This window comes from Chamaea fasciata, unplaced genomic scaffold (assembly GCF_029207755.1).
Source record: "Chamaea fasciata isolate MVZ Bird 193981 ecotype frontalis unplaced genomic scaffold, bChaFas1.0.hap1 SCAF_15, whole genome shotgun sequence".
NCBI classification, from domain to species: Eukaryota; Metazoa; Chordata; class Aves; order Passeriformes; family Sylviidae; genus Chamaea; species Chamaea fasciata.
Genome location: NW_027094100.1, coordinates 13,119,651 through 13,144,334, shown reverse-complemented (window position 1 = coordinate 13,144,334; position 24,684 = coordinate 13,119,651). Strand labels below are relative to the sequence as shown.

The window sequence follows — 24,684 nt, the reverse complement described above, 5'->3', positions numbered from 1 at the left end:
GCAGCGCTCGGCCGCCTCCCAGTGGGCTTTGCGCGAGTGCCGCCCCTGCCGCCCTCAGGGCCGGGCGGGAAGATGGCGGCGGGGCCGGGGAGTGAGTGCGAGGCCGGGCGGGAGGCGCGGCGGGGAGCGAGCGGCGGCGGGGCTGGGGAGGAGAAGGGGCAGGGGAATGGCCCGAGGAGAACGGAGCGGTTGCGAAGGACCCTCCCGGGAAGAGCCGGCAGTGGGGCGGGGCGGGGCGGGGCGGGGCCCAGGGGTCTGGGAGGGGCGGGGCCGGAGTCCGGGAGGGGCGGAGCCAGCCGTGGGAGCCGCGGGTTCGAGTCCCGGTGTGCCCGGGCGCTGCCCCCGCGCACTCCTGCCCTGTCCCGCAGAGCACAAGCTGCTGAGCGCCGGCCCCACAGAGCCCTGGTCCATCCGCGAGAAGCTCTGCCTGGCCTCCTCCGTCATGCGCAGCGGTGACCAGAACTGGTACGGGAGCAGGGAAGGCGGGCGGCATGTGCAGAGCACCGGGGCACGGCATGGGGATGTCACCCCGCTGCCTCTTTGTTCAGAACAGAGATGGGGTGTAAGAGGTGTTGAAGGTGGACCTGGACAGGCACTCTGTTGCCTTCATAACTGCTGTGTAAAAGTAGAGGTGTGTTAATCAAAATAATGAGCGATGAGAGCTGGAGAGGGACTTTGGACAAAGACATGAAATGTCAGGACAAGGGGGCGTGGCTTCTGACAGAAGGAGGGTTAGGTTGGAAATTAGGAAAAAATTCTTTACTGTGAGGGTGGTGAGGCACTGGAAAAGGTTGCCCAGAGAAGTTGTGGTCCTGATGATCTTTAGGGTCCTTCCCAACCCATTCTATGATTCTGTGTTCATAATTAGATGAGGTGAGTTGTGAACAACAAAGACAGGTAACAGATTCCTGTGCACTGAACCTATAGCTCTGTTTTTCTGTATATTTCTCACTAAAGTAAGGGTTTTGTGGAAATGTAGTCGTGTAACCAGATGCAAGAATCTTGCTTTTCAAAGCGAAGGAACGAAGTTACTGTTTATTAGAAGCAGGCAGATATTTTTGAGACTTGATAAACTCCTTGATGAGTTTATTATGTTTAGTGGGGTTATTCAATGATGTTAAGAGAGGTCTTCATCTTTTCTCTGTATGTTGGTTGGGGGAGAAGGTAAATTAATGGTGACTTGCCATTTCCCTCCCACAGGGTCTCAGTCAGCAGAGCCATCAAACCTTTTGCAGAGCCAGGACGCCCACCTGACTGGTTTTCCCAAAAGGTAAGACACTGACATTTGACTCTTGGACACCAAATCTCTGCACAATCAGAAATGCCATATTGAGGATGAATTAAGGATTAATTGTTCTGTGCTTTATCCAGTACACAGTTATTAAGTAAGACTAACTAAAGAGATTCTTCACCAGGCGTGTGATTAAGCTGTGAATGGGAATTTGTGAGTGTCCAGTTGTATTTTGGTGTGTCCTGCTGTTTGGGCAAGCAAATTGTCCTCTGACTTCTTTTGTTTCTTCTCAGCACTGTGCGTCTCAGTACTCAGAGCTCTTGGAGACCACGGAGACCCCTAAGTGAGTACAGAGTTTGACCCCAGCACAGCCTGCAGCAGCTGAGGGGGGTCTCGTGGGTTCTTACAGCAAAGTCCTTCTCACTCTTAAATTACTTTGGCCCCCAACCAACTCCTTCCAAAAGGAGCTTTTCAGAATGAGAAAATTCATGTGGAATAGCTGTTGTGGGATAGTGGGATCAGGGTTTGTCAGATAGAAGAGATAATATTTATTTGGCTGGAATAAAACACTGCCTGTTGGTCTTACTGATGAGAAGTTTTACACATAAATTTATCATTCAGAATAGAGATAGAAAAGAGGAGTGAGAAAGGAGATGTTTTGTATTTGTCACTATTTTGCAGTGGTTTCTTATAGTTTTCTTATCAGTGTTATCACTACAGCTCTGTGATCTCAGTTATTTACTGCTCGAAATTCCAGGCATTTTGTTTGGGGACTTCACATGATATTAACTTAAAGATGGGATGCTTGAAAGTAATATTTATGTGTGACTGATTTGTTTGTGAACGATCTTCAGCACTAGAGTTGCAAAATCAAAGGCCTTGGTAGAGCTAGTGAAGAAAAAAATAGATGTTTCTTCTTGGAGAGAAAAGAACTTTCTAGTGAAGTGGAAGGATTATTTTCAGGTTGAGAATTTTTAGTGGACTTGCATCTTTGATCTGTTCCTGAAGACTTTAACACTGGCTGAATTAGCAAAAATTTGCTGAAAAGATTGTTTGAACATTGTACTGTCCAATATCATGTAAGGGGATATCAGGAAATCGATTTTTTTTTGCTTGAGCGTGTCATGAATGACAGAGAGCGGCCATTTATTAAAGAGGAACTGGGTTCTCTTGTGGTTTGTGTCTTAGTTTTTCTTTTCTCTATTCTGTAGAAGAAAACGTGGTGAGAAGGGAGAAGTTGTGGAAACTGTGGAAGATGTTATTGTGCGGAAACTGACTGCAGAGAGGGTTGAGGAGTTGAAGAAAATTATTAAAGAAACACAGGAAAAATACAGGTACATGACAGAGGTGTTAAAATGTTGCACACCTGAGAGTCCTGTCCTGAAGAAGTAGTCCAAGTGGAATGGTTTGGGGGTGAAAATGCTGCTTAAGGTGTCCAGCTCAGTAATCAGAAAGTAAAAAGATTTTATGATTACAGGCAACTCAAGAAGGATGCAGAGCTGATCCAGGCCGGACACATGGATAACAGACTGGAGGAGCTGTGCAATGAGATTATGATGTGGGTTATTAAATTATTTCTTCTGACATTGTAGTTTCCTGACATTCTGTCCAGCATCTCTTACTCCATATAGTTTGGGTTAAGAGAAATGGGGCAGCTGGGCAGATGCTTTGGCCTCTGGGGGGGAACTTAGCTTGGGCTGGGGGATACCAGCTGGTGTGAAACATCCTTTGGAGTTGCTCAGTAAAGAGCTTGGCCATGGCTTGCAGAACTATGTGAGCTGCCTCCGTTTTGACAATCATCTGGAAGCGAAATTTCCTGCCCAGTGTGTCATTCTCTGGCTCTGCTTCTTGCCTTGGGGCATTTGAGCCTGAGACAACAGGAGTGGTTTGATGTTATCAGGAGATAACAGGGTGGGCATCAGTAAAATGCATTTTGAAGGGGCAATTAAGGGGAACTGAGACATCTGTGACAGGTTTTTGTTCTTTATGCAGAAAGAAAAAAATGGAAGAGGAGGAGGCAGAAGTCAAGAGGAAGGCTACAGATGCTGCTTATCAGGGTAAGCTGGAAATGAACTGCCTTCATTTTCCTCAGACCCATGCATATATTCATAAAAATATTTAGAAAATACTAAAGTCTTGTTAAGACTTGCAGGAGGAATTCCTTGACTCTCGAGTTGGAGAGAGAGGTTGTATTCTCTTTCCTGTTACTCTATTTGTAACAGGGTAAAAGGCAGAGGCTTCTGAAAAAGGAACAAAATCATCAGGAAAGGTGTATCCAAAGGGAAAGAAGAATTAGTTAGGAGCTCTGTGTTAGAATGTCAGGCTTTTCACACCTTTAGTTTTCCCTGATCACTGAAGATAAAAGGAAGAGACTTTTATTCTGAATGTTTAGTTTTTCATAACTCTTGCAGCATTTAATTTGGTGGTGGGAGGAGGTGAACACCCAACTGCTAGAGAAACCTGCAGCTGAAGTGCATTACCCAAAGTTAGTATTACTTGGGAACTGAGCCTAGTGGGGTTCAAGAAATTCTTATAACATAAATCATTCTCTTAAAGTTCTTCAGGATAAAGTCAAAGGTAACTCTTGGGGACTGTCCATGATGGAGTCACGGGCTCTCACTTTAGTTTCTGTTCTCTCCCAGCTCGCCAGGCCATTAAGAACCCACCTCGAAGACTCACGGGGGTGATGGTTCGTTCTCCCGCTGGCTCCACCTCCCCGGGCGGGGATTATTCCCTCGGAGATCTGTCCCAGCCCGCTGGGGATGAGGCCAGCCCAGGGGTAAGAATCCTTCTCTGGGTGGGAGGGAAAGCCCAGCTTGGGACATGGGGCTCTGCATCCATCACAGAGAAGGGGCCCGGGGAGAAGCCCTTGCCTTGCTTTGCAGAATTCAGGTGCTGTAGTGTGGTTGGTGACAACACTGCTCGAGATCCATGTCCTCTTCCCTGTCTGTGGTGATCCAGTGCCTGGATCAAAGACCGTGTAGGGGCATCAGTGGGTTGGCCAGGCAGTCTGTGAGTGCCTGGGAAATGGCTCTGCAGGGCAGGGAAAGGGTGAAAGCACATTCCTGGAGTAGGGGCAGCGAGTGAATGGAGTAGGTGTCTGTGGTGTGCTGGATCAATGCTCTTGGGGGAAGCAGCAAGTGGGGCTGGTCCGTGTGGTGGAGTGTGGCTTTGAACAGTGTGGTTTTTCTCTTTCTCAGGTCACGCCAGGGACATTGCCCAGCACCCCAGTTGCCTCCTTCATTGGAATCCCTGACACCCCTCCAGGCTCTGCTCCCCTGGATGCCCCCATGACCCCAGTCACTGATGATTCACCCCAGAAAAAGATGATAGGACAAAAAGCAACTCCGCCTCCTTCCCCTCTGCTCTCAGAGCTGCTGAAGAAGGGCAGTCTCCTGCCCACAAGCCCCAGGCTGGTATGGAGCTCTCTGCTCATATATGCAAGCACACAAACAGTTTGCTCCAGACTCTCCCACTGGAAAAGGGGGATCTGCAAAGAATTTTTAAAAATATGCAGTTTTGTGAGAGTCCCAGCAGAAGTGATAAACTGAGAGGTAGAAATACCCCTGTGAGCTGCAGAGGTGAGCCCCTTTCCCAGCAGGACTGCAGGGCTCGTGCAGCATGTAGGACTGGCTGTCCCCTCAGTCATAAGGAGTTGGAGTTGCAGGGTTTGCTAGAGGAAATTATTCTCCTCAGGGGAGGGAACTTGTTAGTCAGCATCATCCCCATCGGCCTCCGTGGAGCTGTGTTCCTGGTGATTCCTACACTGGGCTCACAGTTCTTTACACCTTGTCAGGAAGTTGTGTTTCAGTATTTTTAATGTGTTTTAGCACAAGAGTAGGGAATCCTTGAATGGCGTTTATGACCTACACAGAAGGGCTTCAGTTCCCTCCTAATTGTAGACAGTTACTAAAATCTCTGTGATGAGAACCCACTTGTGGTGTTAGTGACTTGGGAAGTCTTAGGAGATGCTGGCACTGTTCAGAGCCCAGTCTGAAAACAGCAGCCCTCAGCCTGCTTGTGGCACAGATTCCCTGGGTTAGTGCTTGTGTGATGGAGTAGGTGTGTTGCTGTTGACTTTTTCTCGTCATAGTAGTCAGATCTAGAGATTTTTCTATTTGTTAGCTTGGGTAAATGTTCCATGGATTTTGTGTTTGCAGGATGTAACAGAAAGTGGAGGAGGGAAAGGTAATGGCTGTGCAAGGCTGAGTTTTCTTTGTAAGAACAGGACTGATTTGCATCTGTTTCAAGGTCCATCATAGGTTCAACTGTGTTACCTTGATCAAGTTACTTTCCATCTTGGTACTTCTGCTTCTCTCAACTCAAAACAAGGGATATTTCTGTGCCATCTCAGGGTCTAGAGAGACTCATATGTGTCGAGGATTGTGAGGTCCATGTACAGAAGAACCGTGATAGAGCAAAGGATGCACTTGGCCTCACCGCAAAGGAAGAACAGCAGCAGTTTCAGACTGTCATGTTCTGCATTTGTATGAGGGGCCTCAGGCAGGGACTAACCTGAATAAAAACTGCAGAAGAAATGCTGGGACAGCAGATGCTGGTCCTGTTCATGGAGGTGCACATCTGGCAGAGAATCACTGGTGTGGTACTGTCTCCAGAAACTTCAGTCTTGTCCTCCTTTGACAGGTTGGTGAAAATGAAATGGCAGTGGCTTCTGGTCACATGAACAGCTCTGGAGTGCTGCTGGAGGTAGGAAGTGTCCTTCCAGTGCTGCACAGTGGGGAAATGCAGTCGGCACCTGGTGCTGTCCCTGCATCTCCGGCTGCTTCAGGTAACTCGGGCCTCTCCCTGTACAATTCTCCCTTAAGATGTACCTTCGGACTGTTCTGGGAATTTTCTTGGGACAGAGCTGACGTCTACCTGGGTGGTTTGGGGGCTTCTCTGTCAGTTGTGTTCCTATTTCTGTGCCCCTGTCCATCTCAGCCCTACTTTTTAAGGAGACCCTAATCCTTAAAAGAGTGACTGGAACAATTCGGCTTGATTCAGTCCTGATCCGTGAAGTCTGGTTCTGGGTTTGACACTGGCTAATACCAGGCGTTTGAGTGTAGAAAGAAAGGGTTTGATCACAGGGAGTTGGGGAAGAAATGGTCCTAAATCTGATTCCCAACGAGTCAAATGCAGCTCCCTGTGGATCTGGAGACCTCATGTGCCTTCCCTCTGCTGTATCTTAGAGTTCAGTTGAGAGTTATACAGCTGAGCTCCAGAGGAAGTTCCACAGAGTGAGGATAAGGGGGACTGTGCAAGACACTAAATTGGGCTTTTTCAGAACAATGTGCCTAAGGAAATCCTTCTCTCAGCTCCGGCTGACCAGTGATTTAGTCACACTATCTGTAACTGAGAATTTGTGTCACTCATTCATACAGAATTCTATGCAAATAATCTTGCTTTCCTTACCCACATCTGGTTTTTTTAAGACCTGTTAATTTGGTCCAGACAGTTCAGTAAATTCAGACTGGAAGTTACAGCTAAGATGAATGGCAGCCTTTGATAAGAGAAATTCTCCAGGAAAAACCTGCAAAGAGATCCCCTCTGCTCCCTCCCAGATCCTGTGACATCTGTTTGTCTTGGCTTACCTTGTGTGGCTTTCTTAGCACTGTTTTTCAGATTTCCCATAATTGTTTTGGGATGAGCCTTTGGAAGGGCATCTCTGTGCATGTGTGGCTTAGTCTGTCCAACCCTTAGAGTGAGTGCAGTGTTCTGTAGCTGCATGATTCCACCTCAGACTGCACACATAACAGGAGTCGTGCGTTTTTTGGTGCGGGTTCTCTGTACAGCTTTTGGGACTCTTTCTAGGTATCTTTCCGTGTCTTTTCCCAGAGGAAGCCACCAGACAGTGAAGAGCCCAATGGTGGCTTTGTGGACTTGAAGTGGTGGCTGCTTCTTGCTCATGTGCTTTTCCCTTCTACTCTCTGTTAGGTGCTCCTACGCTTTCCCGGCTTTTAGAAGCTGGTCCTGCACAGTTCACCTCACCTCTTGCTTCCTTCTCCGCTGTTGCCAGCGAGCCTCCAGCTAAGCTCCTGCCACCCCCAGTAGAGCCTGTGTCCCAGGCCACTATTGTCATGATGCCCACACTGTCAGCACCAGCCGTTGTGCCATCAGCTGCAGCTCCAGAAAGCGTAGCCACAGGTGCGTTCCTGAACTACGCACTCAGAGCTCACGTCCTGCTGGAGAGCAGAACTTCCCGTGGGATTGGTGCCCTGCGAGCTCTCAGCTGGGCTTTATCACCTCAGACTCGCCATCCTGGTCAAAAAAGATGGTTGTGGCTGGGTTCTGGAGAAAACAGATGGTTTTAAGCAGGGTTTGCTGGGTGGGGGTGGGGGTGCTGATGATTTGCTGGATTGTGGTTCAAGGGTTGGAATCTCACTTTGGCTCTCCTGTGGGAAAGCAAACCCGAATTTGTCTTTTATTAATCTAAGCTGTGGTGTGGTGGGTGGGCCTGGGATACTTGTGCTTGGTGCTTGGTGTTACCCACTGCAGTGTTTATGTGGGGGCTTCTCCACCTTGGTCTCTGACTGTCCCTCTCATCCTCGTGCAGTGAGCCAGCCAGAAGCCTGTGTTTCCATGGAGGCAGTGTCTGATTCCCACACTGTGACAGTGTCTATGGACAGCAGCGAAATATCAATGATCATTGATTCCATCAAGAAAGAGTGCCTGGGTTCTGGGGCTGGCAGCACTGCAGGATCTTCCAAAGATCACTGCATGGATGGGAAAGAAGATCTGGATCTGGCTGAAAAAATGGATATTGCAGTGTCCTATACGGGGGAAGAGCTGGACTTCGATACAGTTGGAAATATCATAGCCATCATTGAGGACAAGGTAAATGGGGAAAGCAGAGTGCCACTGCCTTTTGCTCCATATTCAGTTGGGTTAATAATCTCAAATGATTGCCGTTCACCAATTTAGTTTAAACAAGCAAGAAATAACTATTCCAGAATGCATATTCTCACCCTCATTTTCCAGATCAATAGGAAAATTTCCAGATCAATAGATCACCACTGCTTCCTGTCTGACACTGGTGCTCCTTTTCAGAGTACAAAAAGAAACGTCTTCCTTCCCTGGAGGGTAGGGTTTGGGTCATGTCTCTGGCAGACAGATGAGCACTGCTCACAGAATCCTTTCCAGGAGTGCTGTATTCCTGAAACTGAAGCTTCAGGAGAAACTCCCACAGGGAGTGATACAATTCTGGCTGTAAAAGGCAACTTTGCAAACGGAGTAGACTGGGTTTTCCACAGCTGTCTCAGTACCGATTAACATGAACTTTTCTTTAATCCCTCTTTCTGACCTCGGCCTGCGCTGCTGTGTGTTTGTTTTGACAATAAAGGTAGACGACCACCCTGAAGTCCTGGATGCAGCAGTTGTTGAGGCTGCTCTGTCTTCTTTCTGTGAAGATACCGATGACCCTCAGACCCTTCCTGGCCCATGGGAACATTCAATTCGTCAGGAGCATGAGAAACAGGCCCAGATGCCACAAGTGTCTGTGACTGTGAAGCAGGAGAGACTGGAGTGTGAGGAGCCAGAGGCAAAGGGAATTCGAGACCTAATGGGCATCAGTGAGCTGAGGTCAGAAATAAAGACCGAACATGCAGAGCAGGACCAGAGTCAGCTGGGCCCTGAAGAAACCATACCAGCAACTGCAAGAGTGACAGAAACACCAGAGCTTAGAAACCAAGAGATAGAGGAAGATCAAAGAGCAGCTGTAACATCAGGAGAGACTTCTGAAATCAAGATAGAGTCATCCCAGGGAGAAGATGCAGTGCTCAATCCAGTGAAGACAGAGGTATGTGGTCACAGAGGCTGTCTGGAACTGGTGTGGGGAAAGAGAGGAGCAGTTGTGGCAGGTAGCAGCGAAGTTTAGAGGAAGGATGAGTGCTGGGTTGAAGTGACCCTTCAATGAGTGTGACTGACTGTTTTTCTGGGAGTCAGGCTGCTGATGTGCAGAGCAGCTCTGCAGTAGGCAGTACCTTTATGTATCTCCCCCCACCCATGGGCAGAATTGCTGCTGGGAAGGTGCTCAGTGAACCTCATTGCCTGGAGTTAGGTTAGGGTGAGTGAGATGTGCCCACACCTTCACTGAAGTAAGCTGACACAAACATCTAGATTTGTGCATTTCTCTTCCCTCCAGACCCCACCTGATGATGATTCATCCCCTCCACAAGTCCCAAATGTGAGTGAAGACTCCTCACAGGCTGATGTTCAGCACAAATTTGAGCTGTCAGGTAACTTAATTCAGCTAGGAAATCTTTTACATGCAACATTATTAGCTGGATAGTTGTTAGTTATCTGGTTCAGGTTTTTTGGGGAGGAGGGAGAAAAGATACCTGTAGGAACAGTGTTAATTACTGCAGGACAGTAGGCGTTGGTGCAGGAGCTTTTGTAGGAAAGGCTGCTTGGGAGAATCAATCTTTCTGCATTTCTTTTTTTCACAGAGTCAATGAAGGAGGAGGCCCAAGCCCTGTTTAGGAGTCAGATAAAGGTAATTCCCAGTTGGTTTTAGTCATCTTGAGTTTATTAGCAACATCTTGCTGCTGCTGTCTGCTGAAAGGCAAAGCTGGTGTTCAGCTTTCTGCACTGGGAAGTGAGCAGTCTGCAGCTGAAGGGGAGATTGCTTCAGAATGTAAAGGTGTTTATGTATGGGTTTCTGGGTCTGTGGGGAGAAGCAGGGCAGGCTGGAGAGACTGGGAGTTTGTGGAAGTGCCTGTACAGTTGCCAGCAAGCTCACAAGAAAATCACTTTGCTCACAGAACCAGAGCTGCTTGGGAGGTGCTGAGTGGCTTTGCCAGCTGATAGATTCTGTGTTTCAGGATGGGCAGGGTGAGGAGGATGATGAGGACGGTGCCAGTGAGGCTGCCAGTTTGGAGGAGCCCAAAGAAGAAGACCAGGGTGAGGGGTATCTCTCAGAGATGGACAACGAGCCCCCCGTGAGCGAGAGCGACGATGGCTTCAGCGTCCACAACGCGCCCTTGCAGTCGCACGCGCTCGCCGACTCCATCCCCAGCAGCCCGGCCTCCTCGCAGTTGTGAGTGTCAGGCCACACAGGGAGTGGAGCATTCCCGTTTCTGGTTTGATGAGTGGGTCCTGAGGGAGAATTTGTTGATGAGTTGTTTGGTTCTTGCTTACAAGGGCGAGTGTGCAGACAGCACTCCAGTACCAGCTCCCACATTTTCCTTCTGTCTTTGGCGTGGATTAGCGTGGGCATGTCGAGGACAAAACAAACCAGGAGTTTTCTTCTCTGAGGCAGTAATCAGACTCCTGAAGGAATTATGTTCTTCTCTTCCCAGCTCAGTGTGCAGTGAGGACCAGGAAGCGATACAGGCTCAGAAGATTTGGAAGAAAGCCATCATGCTGGTTTGGAGAGCAGCAGCTAATCACAGGTGAGTTTGATGTCTTGGCAGAAAGAAGTGACTAATCCTAGACAAGTCTCCACTCTCCCATCTCAAAGGCTTATCTCTCTTGGGAGATGACGAATCATCTTGTTACAGACAAATAAACAAGAGAGCCTGAAACAAATATTTACCAGCAAGGACAGGCACTGAGTGGACTCTTTCTCTCTGCAGGTATGCCAATGTCTTCTTACAGCCTGTAACTGATGACATAGCACCAGGCTACCACAGCATCGTGCAGAGGTGAGTCTCAGCAGTCTTTTGTCATTAGAACTCTGCATGTTTGCATATTTGTAGGGATTTCTGGCAAGAACAATGTGGTTCTTGCCCGCTGTGCAGACTTGGAAAAGAATTCTTTTTCTGACATGATTCAGTCAGAAGAGGATTTCCCCAAGAACAGTCAACATCAGTAACAGGCACATGTCTGTACACAGCCCTGACTTCACCTGAAGTACACTCAGTTACACCTTACCAGTAAGGTGAAACTGATCTGTTTCTTCCAGTTTCTATCCAAGAGCAGGATTTAACCTTTGGAATTCCTAAAAAGCTCTTTTTTAATCAGCATTTTTTACTGTCCCAGATGGTAGACTTTTCTGGAAGAATTACCAGAATCCCCTGCTGAAATCTATTAGAAACAATTGAAGCTTAGTGGCTGCAGCTCTAGCTCTTTAGTTTCTGTGTCAATGGTGCCTGGAGAAGGCAGATGCCTTCCCTGAGAGATCTCTGAGGCTGTTGTTACCATTCCAGGTAACTGCTGGACACCTTGTGTCTTCTGACCCAGGCCTTGGTGCTGGGAGGCAGCTCATGGGAGGAGAACTCCTTAAGCTAAATAAAATAGACACTGTAACTAAACACATGACAGACCCAGGGCTGTTTCCAAAGGAAATGGGAAAAAGTTAAGCATTTAGCAATGCAATTTTGCCTGCGTTTCTTTCACAGGCCAATGGATTTATCTACCATCAAAAAGAACATTGAGAACGGGCTGATCCGAACCACAGCCGAGTTCCAGCGGGATATTATGCTGATGTTTCAGAATGCGGTGATGTACAACAGCTCTGACCATGATGTGTACCACATGGCTGTGGAGATGCAGAGAGATGTCCTGGAGCAGATCCAGGTAGAGTACTGAGCTGAGGCCAGTGCAGGACCATAGTCCATAGGCCTGGCTGTAAGACCACAGTTTAACTCCCAGTGTGTTTGGATGCAGTGGGTCCTGTCCTTCCCTGCTTCTCTCTCTCCTGGTAGCTCAGGTGTTTATGTTGAACTGGATTGTGGGCGAGTTTAAAGTAATGCAGCAAATTTTTTTATATGTTCATCCCAGAACAATTTCAAATGTAATTTCCTTCAAGGAAATGCTTAGGCCAGCAGGAACCAGGGTGTGGTTCAGGAACAGAAACAAGCAACGAGAACGGTGAATGACAGGGGACGCGACAGCTTCTTTGGGTGGCTGTGCTGGTTTATGTTGATATCAAGTGCACATGAAACTGCCCTGTGAATTTCTGCTGTTTGAAATATCCTTTGAAGCAGAATGTCCCAGCTGGAAGGGCTTAACAGAGTTTGAATTGGGGTTTTGTAGTTCCTCAGGACTTGTGGCTTCTGAGGTAAATTGGGGAACTTATTCTGAGGAGCACACAAGGAACTGAAACTGCCTGTGACCCAACCATTCCCAGCCTGTGGTCTGTGATAGTTAACTGACACGCACTTACTGAGCTTGTTTTGCCTGACAATCTTAACAGAGTGTGGTTTCCTTGCAGCAATTTCTGGCCACACAACTGATGATGCAAACATCAGAGTCGGGGATCAGTGCAAAGAGCCTGCGGGGGCGAGACTCCACTCGCAAGCAGGATGCTTCAGAGAAGGTGAGACTGCTGCACCCTGTGCAAGGGCACTTGGGATCTTTTGAAGAATCCCAAGATACTGCATGAAGTTCCCACACCAAGGAGGCAAAAGTTCCCACACCAGCATCTTCGTGTGAACAAATTTTCTTTAAATGTGTCTATTGATTATATTTCCGTTCTGGAACTGTACAGCATTCCAATGGCAGGTCTCATGAGGTTTTTTTCTGAAATCCAAATACTTCTATTACCTGTTTTTAAAAACAGGTGATAAAAACTGTAGGGAAATGAACAGAGTATTGGAAGAGGTGTGAATACTCTCAGGCACATGGTATGACTCTTGGGGATGGGCCTGCAGGGCAGGGAGTTGGACTCAGTGATCTTTGTGGTTCCTCTCTAACTCCACAGATTCTGTGATCCTATGATATGGCAGAAAGGTGAAGGGAATTGCCATATCCTGCACTTTCTAGTCAGTTTTTTAGAGCTAGAGAATCGGTCACCTCTGGTTTGCTGTGTAAAATACACCAGAGAACCTTTGAATTCCACACTGATCTAAGCAATGAAGGTTTGTGTTTCTTTTTTTTTCCTCTGTAAAGACACATGCAAACTTGATGAAGTGATCTCAGGTGCTCTCTGGTGCAGACAACACTGTGACAGCAGGGACAGCCTGCTTAGTTCTAGTGGCAGCTGCACCAAGCAGGAATTGTTTGGTAGAAAAGGAAAACTTGCTGTGGCTGTGAAGGGAATATCCCTTTCCTGGCATTCTGGCTCTCGCAGTATCCCTCTTTTTGTCTGTTTTTATGTTCCTGCTGCATAAGACTGACGCCCTGCAGGAAGGGGAGTGGGGCACAGATTCCTCTATGCTCGTGTGTGGGCTCAGTGCTTCTGTGTGGTGTGTGCATTTCCGTAGCTGATGCCTGATAAGTCCTTCTGTTTGGCCTTTTAACAGGACAGTGTCCCAATGGGCTCTCCTGCCTTCCTTCTCTCTCTCTTTGTAAGTATTGAAAGGCTCCAGCAGGTTCTGCGGTAGTGCTGCCAGGTGCTCTGCTCCTTGTCTGGGTGATCACTGCACTGTCACAGCATCCTTAGCACTGCAGCAGGGTGTGTTTGACTTGGGGGCTGCGCCATTGTGATCTGAGAAGAGACATTTCAGTCCCTTATTCTCAAAATGGGTGAGCGGGTGGGGCTTCAATCTTTTCTTCTGGTTCCAAGTGTTTTTGTTTTGTCATCTGCTTTTGCTTTTTTCCATGACTTCTCTCCTGCTTTCTTTCCATGTAAGTGGGAAGACAAACCCCAAGTGGTGCAGTCCTGTAGTTCCTACATCTCTCATGTTTATACAGCTGCCCCTTCCACACGTCCGAGGCAGTGCAAAAGGTCTTGGGAGAGAGAGGAGTCAGCTGTGTGTCCTTTATCTGCTCGTGGTTCAGAAAGCAAATAAGACTCTTCAGAAATATCTTGCTCTGTGCCCGTGGTGATCTGGAAGTGTTTGGAAAAATATTCCCTCTGGGAAACCCCAAGTCTCTGAGTTACTGTGAGGAAAGAGAGAAGGAAGATGGAGAGCTCTCCTTATCTCTCGCATGTATCTAAAGACAGAGGAGTACTCCAGGAGAGGCAGCAGATCAGCCAGAGAGAGAGGGCAGCGGATCAGAGGAAGCTCTCAGCTCACCTTCTGCTCGTGGAAAGGAGGTCTCTGAGTTACTGTGAGGAAAGAGAGAAGGAAGATGGAGAGCTCTCCTTATCTCTCGCATGTATCTAAAGACAGAGGAGTACTCCAGGAGAGGCAGCAGATCAGCCAGAGAGAGAGGGCAGCGGATCAGAGGAAGCTCTCAGCTCACCTTCTGCTCGTGGAAAGGAGGTCTCTGAGTTACTGTGAGGAAAGAGAGGAGGAAGATGGAGAGCTGTCCTTACCTCTCACATGTATCTAAAGACAGAGGAGTACTCCAGGAGAGGCAGCAGATCAGCCAGAGAGAGAGAGCAGTCTCTGAGTTACTGTGAGGAAAGAGTGGAGGAAGATGGAGAGCTGTCCTTATCCCTCACATGTATCTAAAGACAGAGGAGTACTCCAGGAGAGACAGCAGATCAGCCAGAGAGAGAGGGCAGCGGATCAGAGGAAGCTCTCAGCTCACCTTCTGCTCGTGGAAAGGAGCTGTGTGGAGGAACTAGGGAGCTAGTGCCAGGGTCACTCAGCTGGAGGAGCACTTCCCGTAGGGATCAGCAGCTGATAAGGTAGGTTAGTCAGCAGTTTTCCTTTTCCCACCTTAAGCTAGAATTGCTGCTTTGGAGGAAGCCTGCACTGCCCGGGCTCCAAAAGCATCTGTCTGGGCCAGAGGTGTTGCCTCTCTCTGCCCTGGCTCCAGCAGTGCAGAGATGCCGCCAAGCCCAGCACCCTGCTGTGTCCAGATCCAGCTTTAGGTAGGTCTGCAGGCAGGCAGGCCTTGACAGGGAAAGCTTCCCTTTCTCCTGATGGGAAAGCATGAAAAGTTGTTGCCAGATGCAGAATTCCCTCCCTCCCTTCCTCCCTCGCTCCCTTCCTCCCTCCCGATGTGCCGGAGGGACTGTGCCGGAGGGACGTTCCTGCGGGGTTGTGTAACTGTGTTTGTTTGCCTTGTGAGCAGGATGGAGGCACCAGAGGGCGGCGCTGCGCCATTGAGGCAGACATGAAGATGAAGAAATGATGCTGCAGACACAAAATGCCAGCAGAATCGCAGGCATCCGGACCTGGAGTGTGAGCAGGCAGCTCTTAACAGCTGTTGGAGGAGGAAGAAAAGCTGCAGGTCCATTCCTGGGACCTGGTTCGCCACCTTCGCTTGCCCTTCTGGAAAGCAGCATCTTGTCAGAATGTGTAACCCAAAGAAACTTCTCCAGAGGGGAAGACCAGCCCCCCTGCCTGTTTTAGGGCAGTCGTCATGGGCTTCATCAGTGTTCTGGTGTTAGCTAGCAACTGGTGGCTCGTATGTACTGTAATGTGAAGTGTACAGATTTTTACTAGTGATGTGTAAATGTGATGTATATTAAAATCTGAGAACAAACCCGTGTGCAGTGCACTGAGCATCGCAGGGAGGAACCCTCTGGTACAAGCCTGGATCCCCACCTGGAATATCTGCAAATATAATTCTCTTCCAGTTATCCCTATAGCACACATGCATGGCACAGCTCTGACAATCCATAAATCCTGGGAATGCTGCACAGTGCTTGGATGGAGAGGAAGATTCCCTTCGTGAGTGTGTAAGGATACAGCACCACTGTGGTGACACTGGAGATCAAACCTTGAGAAGTTAAATACTGCAGTCTTGCTGGAGCTTTCCTTAGGAGAAAATGCATTGAAAAGGACTTGACATTCTTTCCCCAGAGATCTGTGGAGGCTGCACTAGTCAGAATGAAAATCTGTGATCCCAGCACCCGTAGGTAGGATTGCCAGTACCTGGTTTCACATCTGAGCTTGTGCACTGTTTCTGCTGGGAATTACAGTGCTTTTCCTCAGCAACATGAAGGTTTAAGTTCTCTGCAAGAATTTCCAAGTCACTTTTTCTGTTCATATGACCTGAGATGAAACTTAAATGTTTTCTGCCCACACAATCTTTCTTGGGGAAAAAAAAAATCAACAAAATGACACCATCCTTGATTGTTGCAGCAGCTGGGAGTGCTCTGCACTCTGTGCAGAATGTCCAGGGTGTGCAGCTTTCTGGTAGGCAGGTTTCAGGAAACTGAGTCACTGGGATTAAGACCAGAGGCATTGTTGCCTTATTCAGTAAGAGCTCTCAGTTTTCACAAGTTCAGTGTTGAAGTTGGCCGTGCCTGCTGTGTCAAGTCCCGTGTATTGCTGAGGTGAATTTTCACCAAGAGTCATCTTACTGATGTGGAAATGCTGAAATTCCCTTGGATTGGTGATTGGTTAATTGTCCTTCACTGCTAAACCCAGGAACAAATTTCTGGTTTGAATTTTAATTGTTCTCAGTTCATAGCACAAAAAGTTACAGGGGTCTTTGTCTTCCATGCATTTTATGGAGTGATTTCGGTTAGGGACAAACATTTTAGCATTGCCTGTTGTGACAGGACAAGCTAATGGTTCTAAACTAAAAGAGGGCCTATTTAGACTGGATGAAGATTTTTTTTACAATGAGGGTGGTGAGGCCCTGGCACAGGCACAGGTTATCCAAAGGAGCTGTGGGTGCCCCATGCCTGGAAGTGTTGAAGGCCAAGTTGGATGAGGCTCTGAGCAGCTTGGGATAGTGGAAGGTGTCCCTACCCACGGCAGGGGGGCTGGACCCAGACAGCCTTTAAAGGTCCCTCCCAACACAACCTGTTCCATGATTCTAAGTTGGAAAGAACCTCTGTGCATTCCTTTACTTCATTCAGCTGCTCAGAGCAGGGCCAGCTTCAAATATTTGCCTTGTACCCAGTCAGAATTTCCTTGTCATGCCTGTCTCTTTTCACTGTTGGGCACTGGGAAGAGTCTGGCTCCATCTCCCTGTAACACCTCTGCCCTACCATTGTCTCTGCTGGAAAACTGAAGATGCAGCACAGGAGAAGACCTTTATCAGACCCTCTGGTAACTTGCTTTCATCATGGCAAGCATTGCTGTTCCTTCCTACCCTTGGTTTCTTCTCTTAACCAGGTATTTTTCTCTCAGCCTTTTCTCTTGTCCCATGACATTTTAATAGTCTTTAATGATGTTTAAGAGCTTTAAATATGATTTTCTCCACAGAGCTTCATTCCCTCTTTCCCAATCCATCATCTCATGCTCTGAACTACTTCCTAATTCTCTTCTTCCTAATACTTTGTTCTAATCTGTCTAGTGCAGAGCTGATGTTTTACTGTGCTGCATCTCCCAGCACCCACCCTTTTACAGACAGATGAAACTGTCATCCTTTTTCTGGTTTTCTTCTTAAATGACAAGTTACACAGCATAGGCTTGGTCACATTATATTTAAGCTTCTTTAGGGCACACAGATGAATCCCAGTGGGTTCTAAGGTTTATTCACTCCCTCAAATTGTTCTAAAGTCTCCCCTGTTGACATTTTAATTAGAAATCGTCTCTCAGACCCATCTCAAGAGAAGGTCTCCTGTGAGCTCTTCTGTGGCAACTGCTGATAATGATGATTAATTTGGTTTTTCCAACTGGCCCTATTTTCCACTGAGATGTTTGGCACTGATCGTGTGTCATCCCCACTGATCATCTGGCAGCTCCCTGCTTCTGATGTTTTTGATGAGGTTTTTTGGTTTTATTTGCTTTTATGTCTTTAGCAAATTGTTCTCTTTTTCTTTTTTTCTTTTTTCTTTTTTTCTTTTTTTTTCTACTTTATGTGGATTCTACATTTCATTTATTAGAGTTCAGGCTTTTATCATTTTTCTTGTTTTGACATGCAAGTTCTTTTTAAAGGCTTTTTGATTTCTAACGGCTTTTTCCCAGTACAGCAAGGGTTGTGCAGTGTCTGATCTCTGCAAAGTGAACTAAAACTTTCCAATTTGAGAGAGGTTCCTTGCTAGTGACTTATGTAGCCAACATCATTAAGAACTGTCAGGCAAATCTTAATTAAAAGTTCAAGTTTGTGTCATTTTGTCCGGAATTGGTGTAGAGTTGAGCTGTCTGTGATTATTTCACTCATCATGTCTTGCACTAATGCTGCTGTTCTGCTGTCTGGCATTTTGAGTCTTCCAAGATTTGGTAAAACTGAACATGAGGCTGAAGATCTCTTTAATCTTACGCCCAAGTTCCCAGTACTTCTTGATTTTCAACGTTTATCCCTCTGGAGCACAGAAAGATGATCACAAGTGATCAGATTACCCTGGGCTGAGGGTTTTTTGTGCCTCTGCATGTGGCAGCTCTGCTGAGGCTGCAGGAGAGAGCTCCAGGCACAGAGTTTCTCTTCAGATGGAATCTCAGTTTGCCCAACTCCCTCACCTGGAAGCTGAGAGCAGGTAATGTTATCTCTTACCTCATCAAATTTCATCTGCTGCCACTGAAGTGAACTTCAAAAGAGGTTTTGGAACGACAGGCTTTCAGATCCCTAATCTGCTTGCAAGTTCACAAAATAAGCGAAGCAGTTTTCTCATCCCAGACCCAGTGGATTCTGTATTTCTCCCAGTTATGCACCGTAAACTGAATTTGGAGCTGTGCTAGCAGTCCTGAGAATGGAAAAGCCAGTCAGTGAGAAATGTGCTTGTTCATAACTGAAAAAATTAGGTTGTACGTAATTAACTGAAGACTCTAAAGACAGTGTTAATTAATGCATAGAATTCTCCATAGGTGCAGTATCCAGGCAGCTCCGTTCAGTGGCAGGATGCAGATTTTGTGACATCCTTTCCTGTTGTACTGTGACTCTGCAATCAGTTCCCCAGGCTCAGAGGACTCAGAGTGCACTCATGAAGTAGAAGACATTTAGGCATGGACTAATGAATAGCGATGAAATGAGTTTTCTTCCTTCTTAAGAGAATGCTAACTTTTATTTTCAGCAATGTATAGAACTGTCCCTGTCAGTGTGTGGCTGTGAGGTTATAATTCTTCTGGCTCAGGTACATGAGAGGTCACTATCCAGGTAAATCACACCTGTCACTTTCAAAACTGTCTGTAAGGTTTGTAGTAAGTTATCTTCAGTATAAAAAGTTCTCAGGGGGCAGCAAGTGGAATTTCAGTGAGTTGTCCTTGGAGTCACCAGTTGTTCCCAACACTCAGCAGCTGAGGAGCCCGAGCAGGACTCACTCTCTGCCTTCAGCACCTTAAATATGGAGCATCAGCAAAGCCACGTGCTCCCAGGCAGCTCAGCATGCCCTGAGCAGAGTGACCCAGTGAGCAGGGCAGGGAGAGAGCACAGCAAAAGCACCAGAAAACCTGAAATTCAGTTGCTCTGAAGCAGCAGTTTGTGTTGCAGAGCTGCAGCCCTGCCATGTGCTGTGTGATGAGCTCAGGTGTAGGCTGCGCACCTCAGAGTCCTTCCCATGCTGTGGCCCTCCAAGTGTGTCAAGAAATGAGCTGGACTTGGCAGTTCTGGATCAGGGTACAAAGAAATTTCTGTCTTCGTGGTTTGCAGATAGGCCATGCCTCGAAGTCTGAGTTGGAATCTCCCATCGAGTCAGAGAACAGTGATTTCCAGTCTCTTCCTGACTGGGATTCAAGCTTGGATCTGGATGTGAGGAGCTGGAGAAATACTGAAGAGGTGGCCATGGGGAAGCTAGAGGGGAGCAGCCAAGAAGCAGACCATGAGATGGAGCTGAGTGAGCCTCTCTGCAGGAATGATAGTGAAGATTACCACGAGGGAGAGAAGCCATGTGAAAGTGACAGTCTTTTCCAGTTCCTCTTGGAGGTAGGGCTGTTTGGTTTACAAGAAGGTGGGCAGCATAGTTCAGGCCCTCCTGAAACACTGGGCTTTTCAGGGCCTGCACCATCCATACAAACAAAAACAAAAGTCTGGGGGCACAGCAGAAGCTCTGGGTTCACTTTCTCCCCAGCCCAAGTCCAGCCTTCCCTCCCATTTGGAGCTCCCACTGCACCCAGGCAGCTGCTTTGCCAAAACACAGCTCACCCTTAAGCACAGAAATGTCAGCAAGCTGACACTGTAATAATACCACAGGGCTTCATCAGATTTTGCAAGGATTCCTAAAAATGGAAAGGCGTTCATGAGTGATTGCAAAAATAGCATCTCTGCTGTTTATTTCTTCTCCCTTTTGCCTTCACAATTTGAAGTAATAAATCACTGTCTTGCAGGTAACCCAGATGTTGGAATCTTTCTGCATTAGCAGCACAGAGTCATCGCAGACTCCGTGGGATTGTTGTGGCTCAGGGAAGCAGAGTGATGGGGAGGAAGTGAGGTGCCAGGAAAAGACCACAGGAACAGCAGTCTCGGGAGCAGAGGAAAGTCAACTACACACCCTGGCAAAAGATGAGGAAGAACACTTCCTGGGAAGAGAGGTAGGAGTGGTGGTCCTAAAAGAGCCTCTGGCCCTGGGTGAGAGATGAGACAGTGAAGGAAACCAGCTCTAGAAGAGATAGGGGAGCCCCAGGTTCCGAGAGGGGAGACAAAACACACGGGAGGGGCAACACAGAAGGAATGTATGAGGGAAGAGTGTCTTTTATGTATGGCTGTGTATCTTTATAAACAGGAAGCTTGTTACAGATGAAACCCTCAGATGTGAGTTGGAGGAATTGCTCCTTGGCAGTGTAAAGGTGACTCATGAGAGCTGGCAGGCTGCTCTCAGGTTTGAGGCAAGGTTGGAATACTTGCCTGGTTCTAATTGCTGTGTTTTGCAGCACAGCTTGGCTGGTTTCAGGCCCACGTGGCTGTGCCAGCAATAACCATCTGCCCCTGGGGACTGTCATGTCTTGGAAGCAGGCACTGTCTAGCCTGGGTTTGCATCAGTCCTGTGTTTGGGGGCTGTGGGCTCCCACCAGCCTGCTGGGTATTCCTGAGGAAGTAACAGGAACAGGGGCCATTTTTCCACATTTGTTCTCTTGCAAACTCGGGAAACTGGAGACAAATAACCTCCAGGATTTCACCTGTTCAGCCAGGACAGTGTATTCCCAGCAGTTACTCTGCTCTCAACTGCTGTTATTCTCAGCAGCTCCCTCACAGTTCTCCCAGTGGTCACAGCCAAACACAGCAGTGTCCAGTTTCTTTCTGAGAAGTCTGCTCGTGCTTCAGATCTGTTGAGGATTCTGAGGTGCTCCTGCATGAAATCCCACCGAGCATTTTACTGGCAAACCACTGCAACAACAGCACCACTCTCCTTCCTGGATGAGTCTGTGCCCTGTCATTTTAATGTGGGAGTTTCTGAGGAAACCCTTGTTGAACTCTAAAAGTTCCTGTTATCTGTACCTGGAGCTTTAACAAGCCTGAGGCAGTCTTACCTCAGCTCCTGATTGCCTTCTCTGCATCCGTGACTCTTCCCAGAGAGCAGACAGACACAACACTGGGCACCACTCAGCTCCACAGGGTTTGTGTCAGCCAGGGGTGGATGTCATCCAAGAGATCAGACACAACTCTTGCTGGGAAGATCTGAGTGAGGTCAAACAGCATCCTCTGACTAAAAGAGCAAGCAAGCTTCCAGCTGAGCCTGGATGCAGGAAAGGGATGTGCAGTGGGCTGGCTTCTAGATAAAGGATTCAGGTAGTGTGCTGCCATTTTAGATGTATCCTCTGTGCTCTTCAGGATGAGACTCAAGAGAAACCTGGAGAAACACCTGTAGATGAGCTGCATCCACCAGAAATGAGTGCTCAGGCCCTGGGTCAAGATGACAGTGACAGCACCTCTGCAGCCCCAGTGCTGGACTCCACAGCCTCTCCCAACATGCACATGTAAGTAGTTGGTTCTGCACTCTTGCAAATGCAGCAGAACAGAGTAATTTCCCTTGTCACACATGAGAACAAGTGCATGGCATGGGTCACATCCAGGAAGGTGAGACAGCCAAGTGGAGCAAGAGGGAAGGAGGTAATTTGTGCTGTCTCTGGATTTGCTGATGTTATAGGGCATTGTGCTAAGATGAAGTGAGAAGAGTAGAGATTAAGTAAAAGATAAAATGGAAAATACATGTTTTCTCAAGTCAAATTGGCCTGGTGTGAGCTGGACATCAGGGTCTGTCAGACAGTGCACAGCAGCTGCAGGTGTGTCAGTCACATGCAGGCTCTGCCACATGTGTCATCACTTGGACTGCCTTTCAAAGAAAAAACGTGGGGTATTGGGAAAAGAAACTTCACAAAAACCACTGCAGTGAAGTTCTGAACTGCAGAGTAGCTTGAGGTTTTCTATCCAGTTTGGTCCTGTTCTTTATCTCAGCTTTGCTTTTACCTCTTGTCCTGCATCTTCTTGCATTCTGGATGTTCAGTTGTGCATTCTGATGCAGAACACTCCCACCATCACACTCAGAGGCTTTTTGTAGCTTCATCCACCTGGATATGGTGGGTGCCAGCAGAATTTTCACCTCCCACTTGGTCTCAAGTGTGATTATCTGGCAGTATCTTCACTCCACAGGCTGCAGCCAAGCTGGAATAACCCCCTGCAGCACCTGATCCTCAGAAAAAGGCTCCTGTCCATCTGGAGGATGATAGCCAGCCACAGGTACGTGGGAGCAGGAGGCTGCATCAACACGTCCTGAGCACGCTGCCCTGAGCCCCAGCTCCTGTGTCACCTCCCAGGGGCTGGCCTGTCTCTCCACGACTTTGCTTTGGGAACAGCTGCCTGCTGCAGAGCTGGAGAGAACATTGCATATTGATTTCCTCTGCTTAATGTGGCAGAGCCCAAATGCTGCTTCCTACACAGCTGGCACAACACTGGCTGTGGCCCTCAGGGCCAGCAGAGAGAGGCAAGCCCTGCTCCATGTTTTTGGGGCAGGGGCAGGCAGAGAACATTCTTTGTCCTTGTCCCTGTAGGTTCAGCAGCCCGTTCCTGAAGCCAGTGTCAGAGAAACAAGCCCCTGGATACAAGGATGTGGTAAAGAGGTGAGTTTGTGGAGGAAGTGCTCACTGGTTGATATCTCTCTGGTTGTTTTCTGTCTTCTCTGGTTTCCAAAGGGCCAGTCGGATGGTTTCCTTCCTCCTTTTCCAGAGTTTGGCTGTCACCAGCATCTCCCACTGATTTCTTTCAGTAAAACTCCCTTCTGGGTAATTAGAACCTGGAAGCTTGCACTGACTCTGGGGCTGGTGGGGATTGTGTCTGCCCTGTGCAGGCATTGCATGGCTGGCTGATCCCAGGCACAGTCCCTGGGCAGGGGTTCCAGGCCCTGCAGCTCAGCAGCCCCTTCTCCCCACGCCTGGGATGTGCCTCAGGGGGTGCCCCCTCCTCACCCGCTGCCAGCGCCCCAGATGTTTCACTCTCAGCACACAAGTGGGTCAGAAGAATATTTCCCACAGAGATTAATGGCATTTTTTCAGAGCTGAATCATGTTCTATTCTGGTCACAGTTGTCCTCTCTGCAGCCATTCATTTTCCCATTCTGTCAAAATAAGGGAAGTAATATTTATTCCCTATCATGTTCCCCTTACCAGCACTGCTATTTTTGCTGGTGGCACCATTCGATCTTTAGGTGGTTTAATAGATACCTATTTTAGTCATTTTTCTTTCTCCACTAAGACCTGGACTGACTTCCTGAAGACTAATTACTGCTTGCCTTCTCTGGAGCTCAGCATCCCATTTTTTCCAGAGGTGACTGCTAATGACCTGCCAAGTTGATTGGATAGCAAGTGTCGCATTGGCTGAACTCACTTTCGTCTGGCTCGGAAGAAAAGCCTTTCTCGCTCCCCCCTGTGTGTCTTGAGCAATAAAATTGATTGAAAATAGCTGTGCTTTCAGGGCCACCCTGAAATGAGAACAAGCACATTCATGCAGATCCCAAAGGATGCCTTGGCCCTGGGTTTCAATTTCATTCTTCTTCTGTCTCTGTCCTTTGCAGACCCATGGATTTATCCAGCATAAAGAAGAGGCTGTCAAAGGGACACATCCAGTCCCTGATGCAGTTCCAGTGTGACCTGATGCTCATGTTCCAGAACGCTGTGATGTACAACAGCTCCGACCACCGCGTCTTCCACGTGGCTGTGGAGATGCAGCGAGAGGTCTTGGAGCAGCTGCAGGTCTTGGCTGAAGCCCTCCTGTTGTCCAGGGACAGGCTGGAGTGAGGCAGAAGGTAACCATCCCTGCCTGAGGCCTCTCCCAGCTGTAGCAGCGTTGTCTCCGTGGGTCAGGGCATCTCCTGGGCTCAGGGGATGTGCTGCCGTGGCCTTGGGTAGACCTCATTATCCCCAGTGCTGACTGCTGGGTTGATGGGTTGATTCAAAGCAGTTTTTGGGAGGGTATCATGTTGGAAGCCTCCATTCTTTTTGGGAAAAGCAGCCACGTAGCCCTGTAGGGAGAAGAGTTCCCTGGGAAGAAAAGCAAGGGAGAAGATCCTGTGTGTGGCCAGGTGGATGAAGCGGGCACAGCCCGTGGCTGGCTGCACACCGGGCATGGCAGCGTTCCCGTGTTGTGCTTGTTGTGCTGGGTCCGGGTGGAACCACACCAAATAAAGGCCCGTGTTGAAGCTTGTCCCGGCCTGCCTGACACTGGGACTGGGGCTGGAAGGGTTCCAGAACTGGAATTGGGACTGGCTCCAGAACTGGAACCGGGATCGGGACCGGGAACGGCGGGACGGAGGGCGTGCCGGGGTGCTCCAAACGCCGCTTGCCATTGGCCGTCTCGCGTGTCTGTCAATGCCAGCGCTGTTGCCGATTGGCTGGCGGAGATCCCCTGGGCGTGTGC

General features: G+C 48.3%; 1 protein-coding gene across 5 annotated transcripts; it reads left to right on the top strand.

Moving 5' to 3' along the window:
• The first annotated feature begins 40 nt into the window (after positions 1–40).
• Positions 41–24,430, top strand: BRD8 (bromodomain containing 8). Of its 5 annotated transcripts, XM_066197062.1 has the most exons (26): positions 41–91; positions 369–465; positions 1,201–1,270; positions 1,525–1,574; positions 2,443–2,565; positions 2,709–2,789; positions 3,224–3,288; positions 3,874–4,010; positions 5,876–6,020; positions 7,166–7,375; positions 7,785–8,065; positions 8,571–9,026; positions 9,372–9,465; positions 9,676–9,722; positions 10,051–10,265; positions 10,528–10,620; positions 10,804–10,872; positions 11,569–11,746; positions 12,384–12,488; positions 13,414–13,458; positions 19,493–19,765; positions 20,167–20,370; positions 21,608–21,753; positions 22,427–22,513; positions 22,825–22,893; positions 23,843–24,430. In XM_066197062.1, the coding sequence occupies exons 1-26, from the start codon at positions 73–75 to the stop codon at positions 24,063–24,065; spliced, it is 3,582 nt and encodes a 1,193-aa protein (XP_066053159.1). In that variant the 5' UTR covers positions 41–72; the 3' UTR covers positions 24,066–24,430. The 5 variants fall into 5 exon arrangements, with proteins under 5 accessions (XP_066053159.1, XP_066053155.1, XP_066053156.1 ...); XM_066197058.1 differs by lacking the exons at positions 19,493–19,765; positions 20,167–20,370; positions 21,608–21,753; ... (1 more) ...; positions 22,825–22,893; positions 23,843–24,430 and adding exons at positions 4,432–4,647; positions 15,080–15,579; XM_066197059.1 differs by lacking the exons at positions 13,414–13,458; positions 19,493–19,765; positions 20,167–20,370; ... (2 more) ...; positions 22,825–22,893; positions 23,843–24,430 and adding exons at positions 4,432–4,647; positions 15,080–15,580.
• Positions 24,431–24,684: the final 254 nt, after the last annotated feature.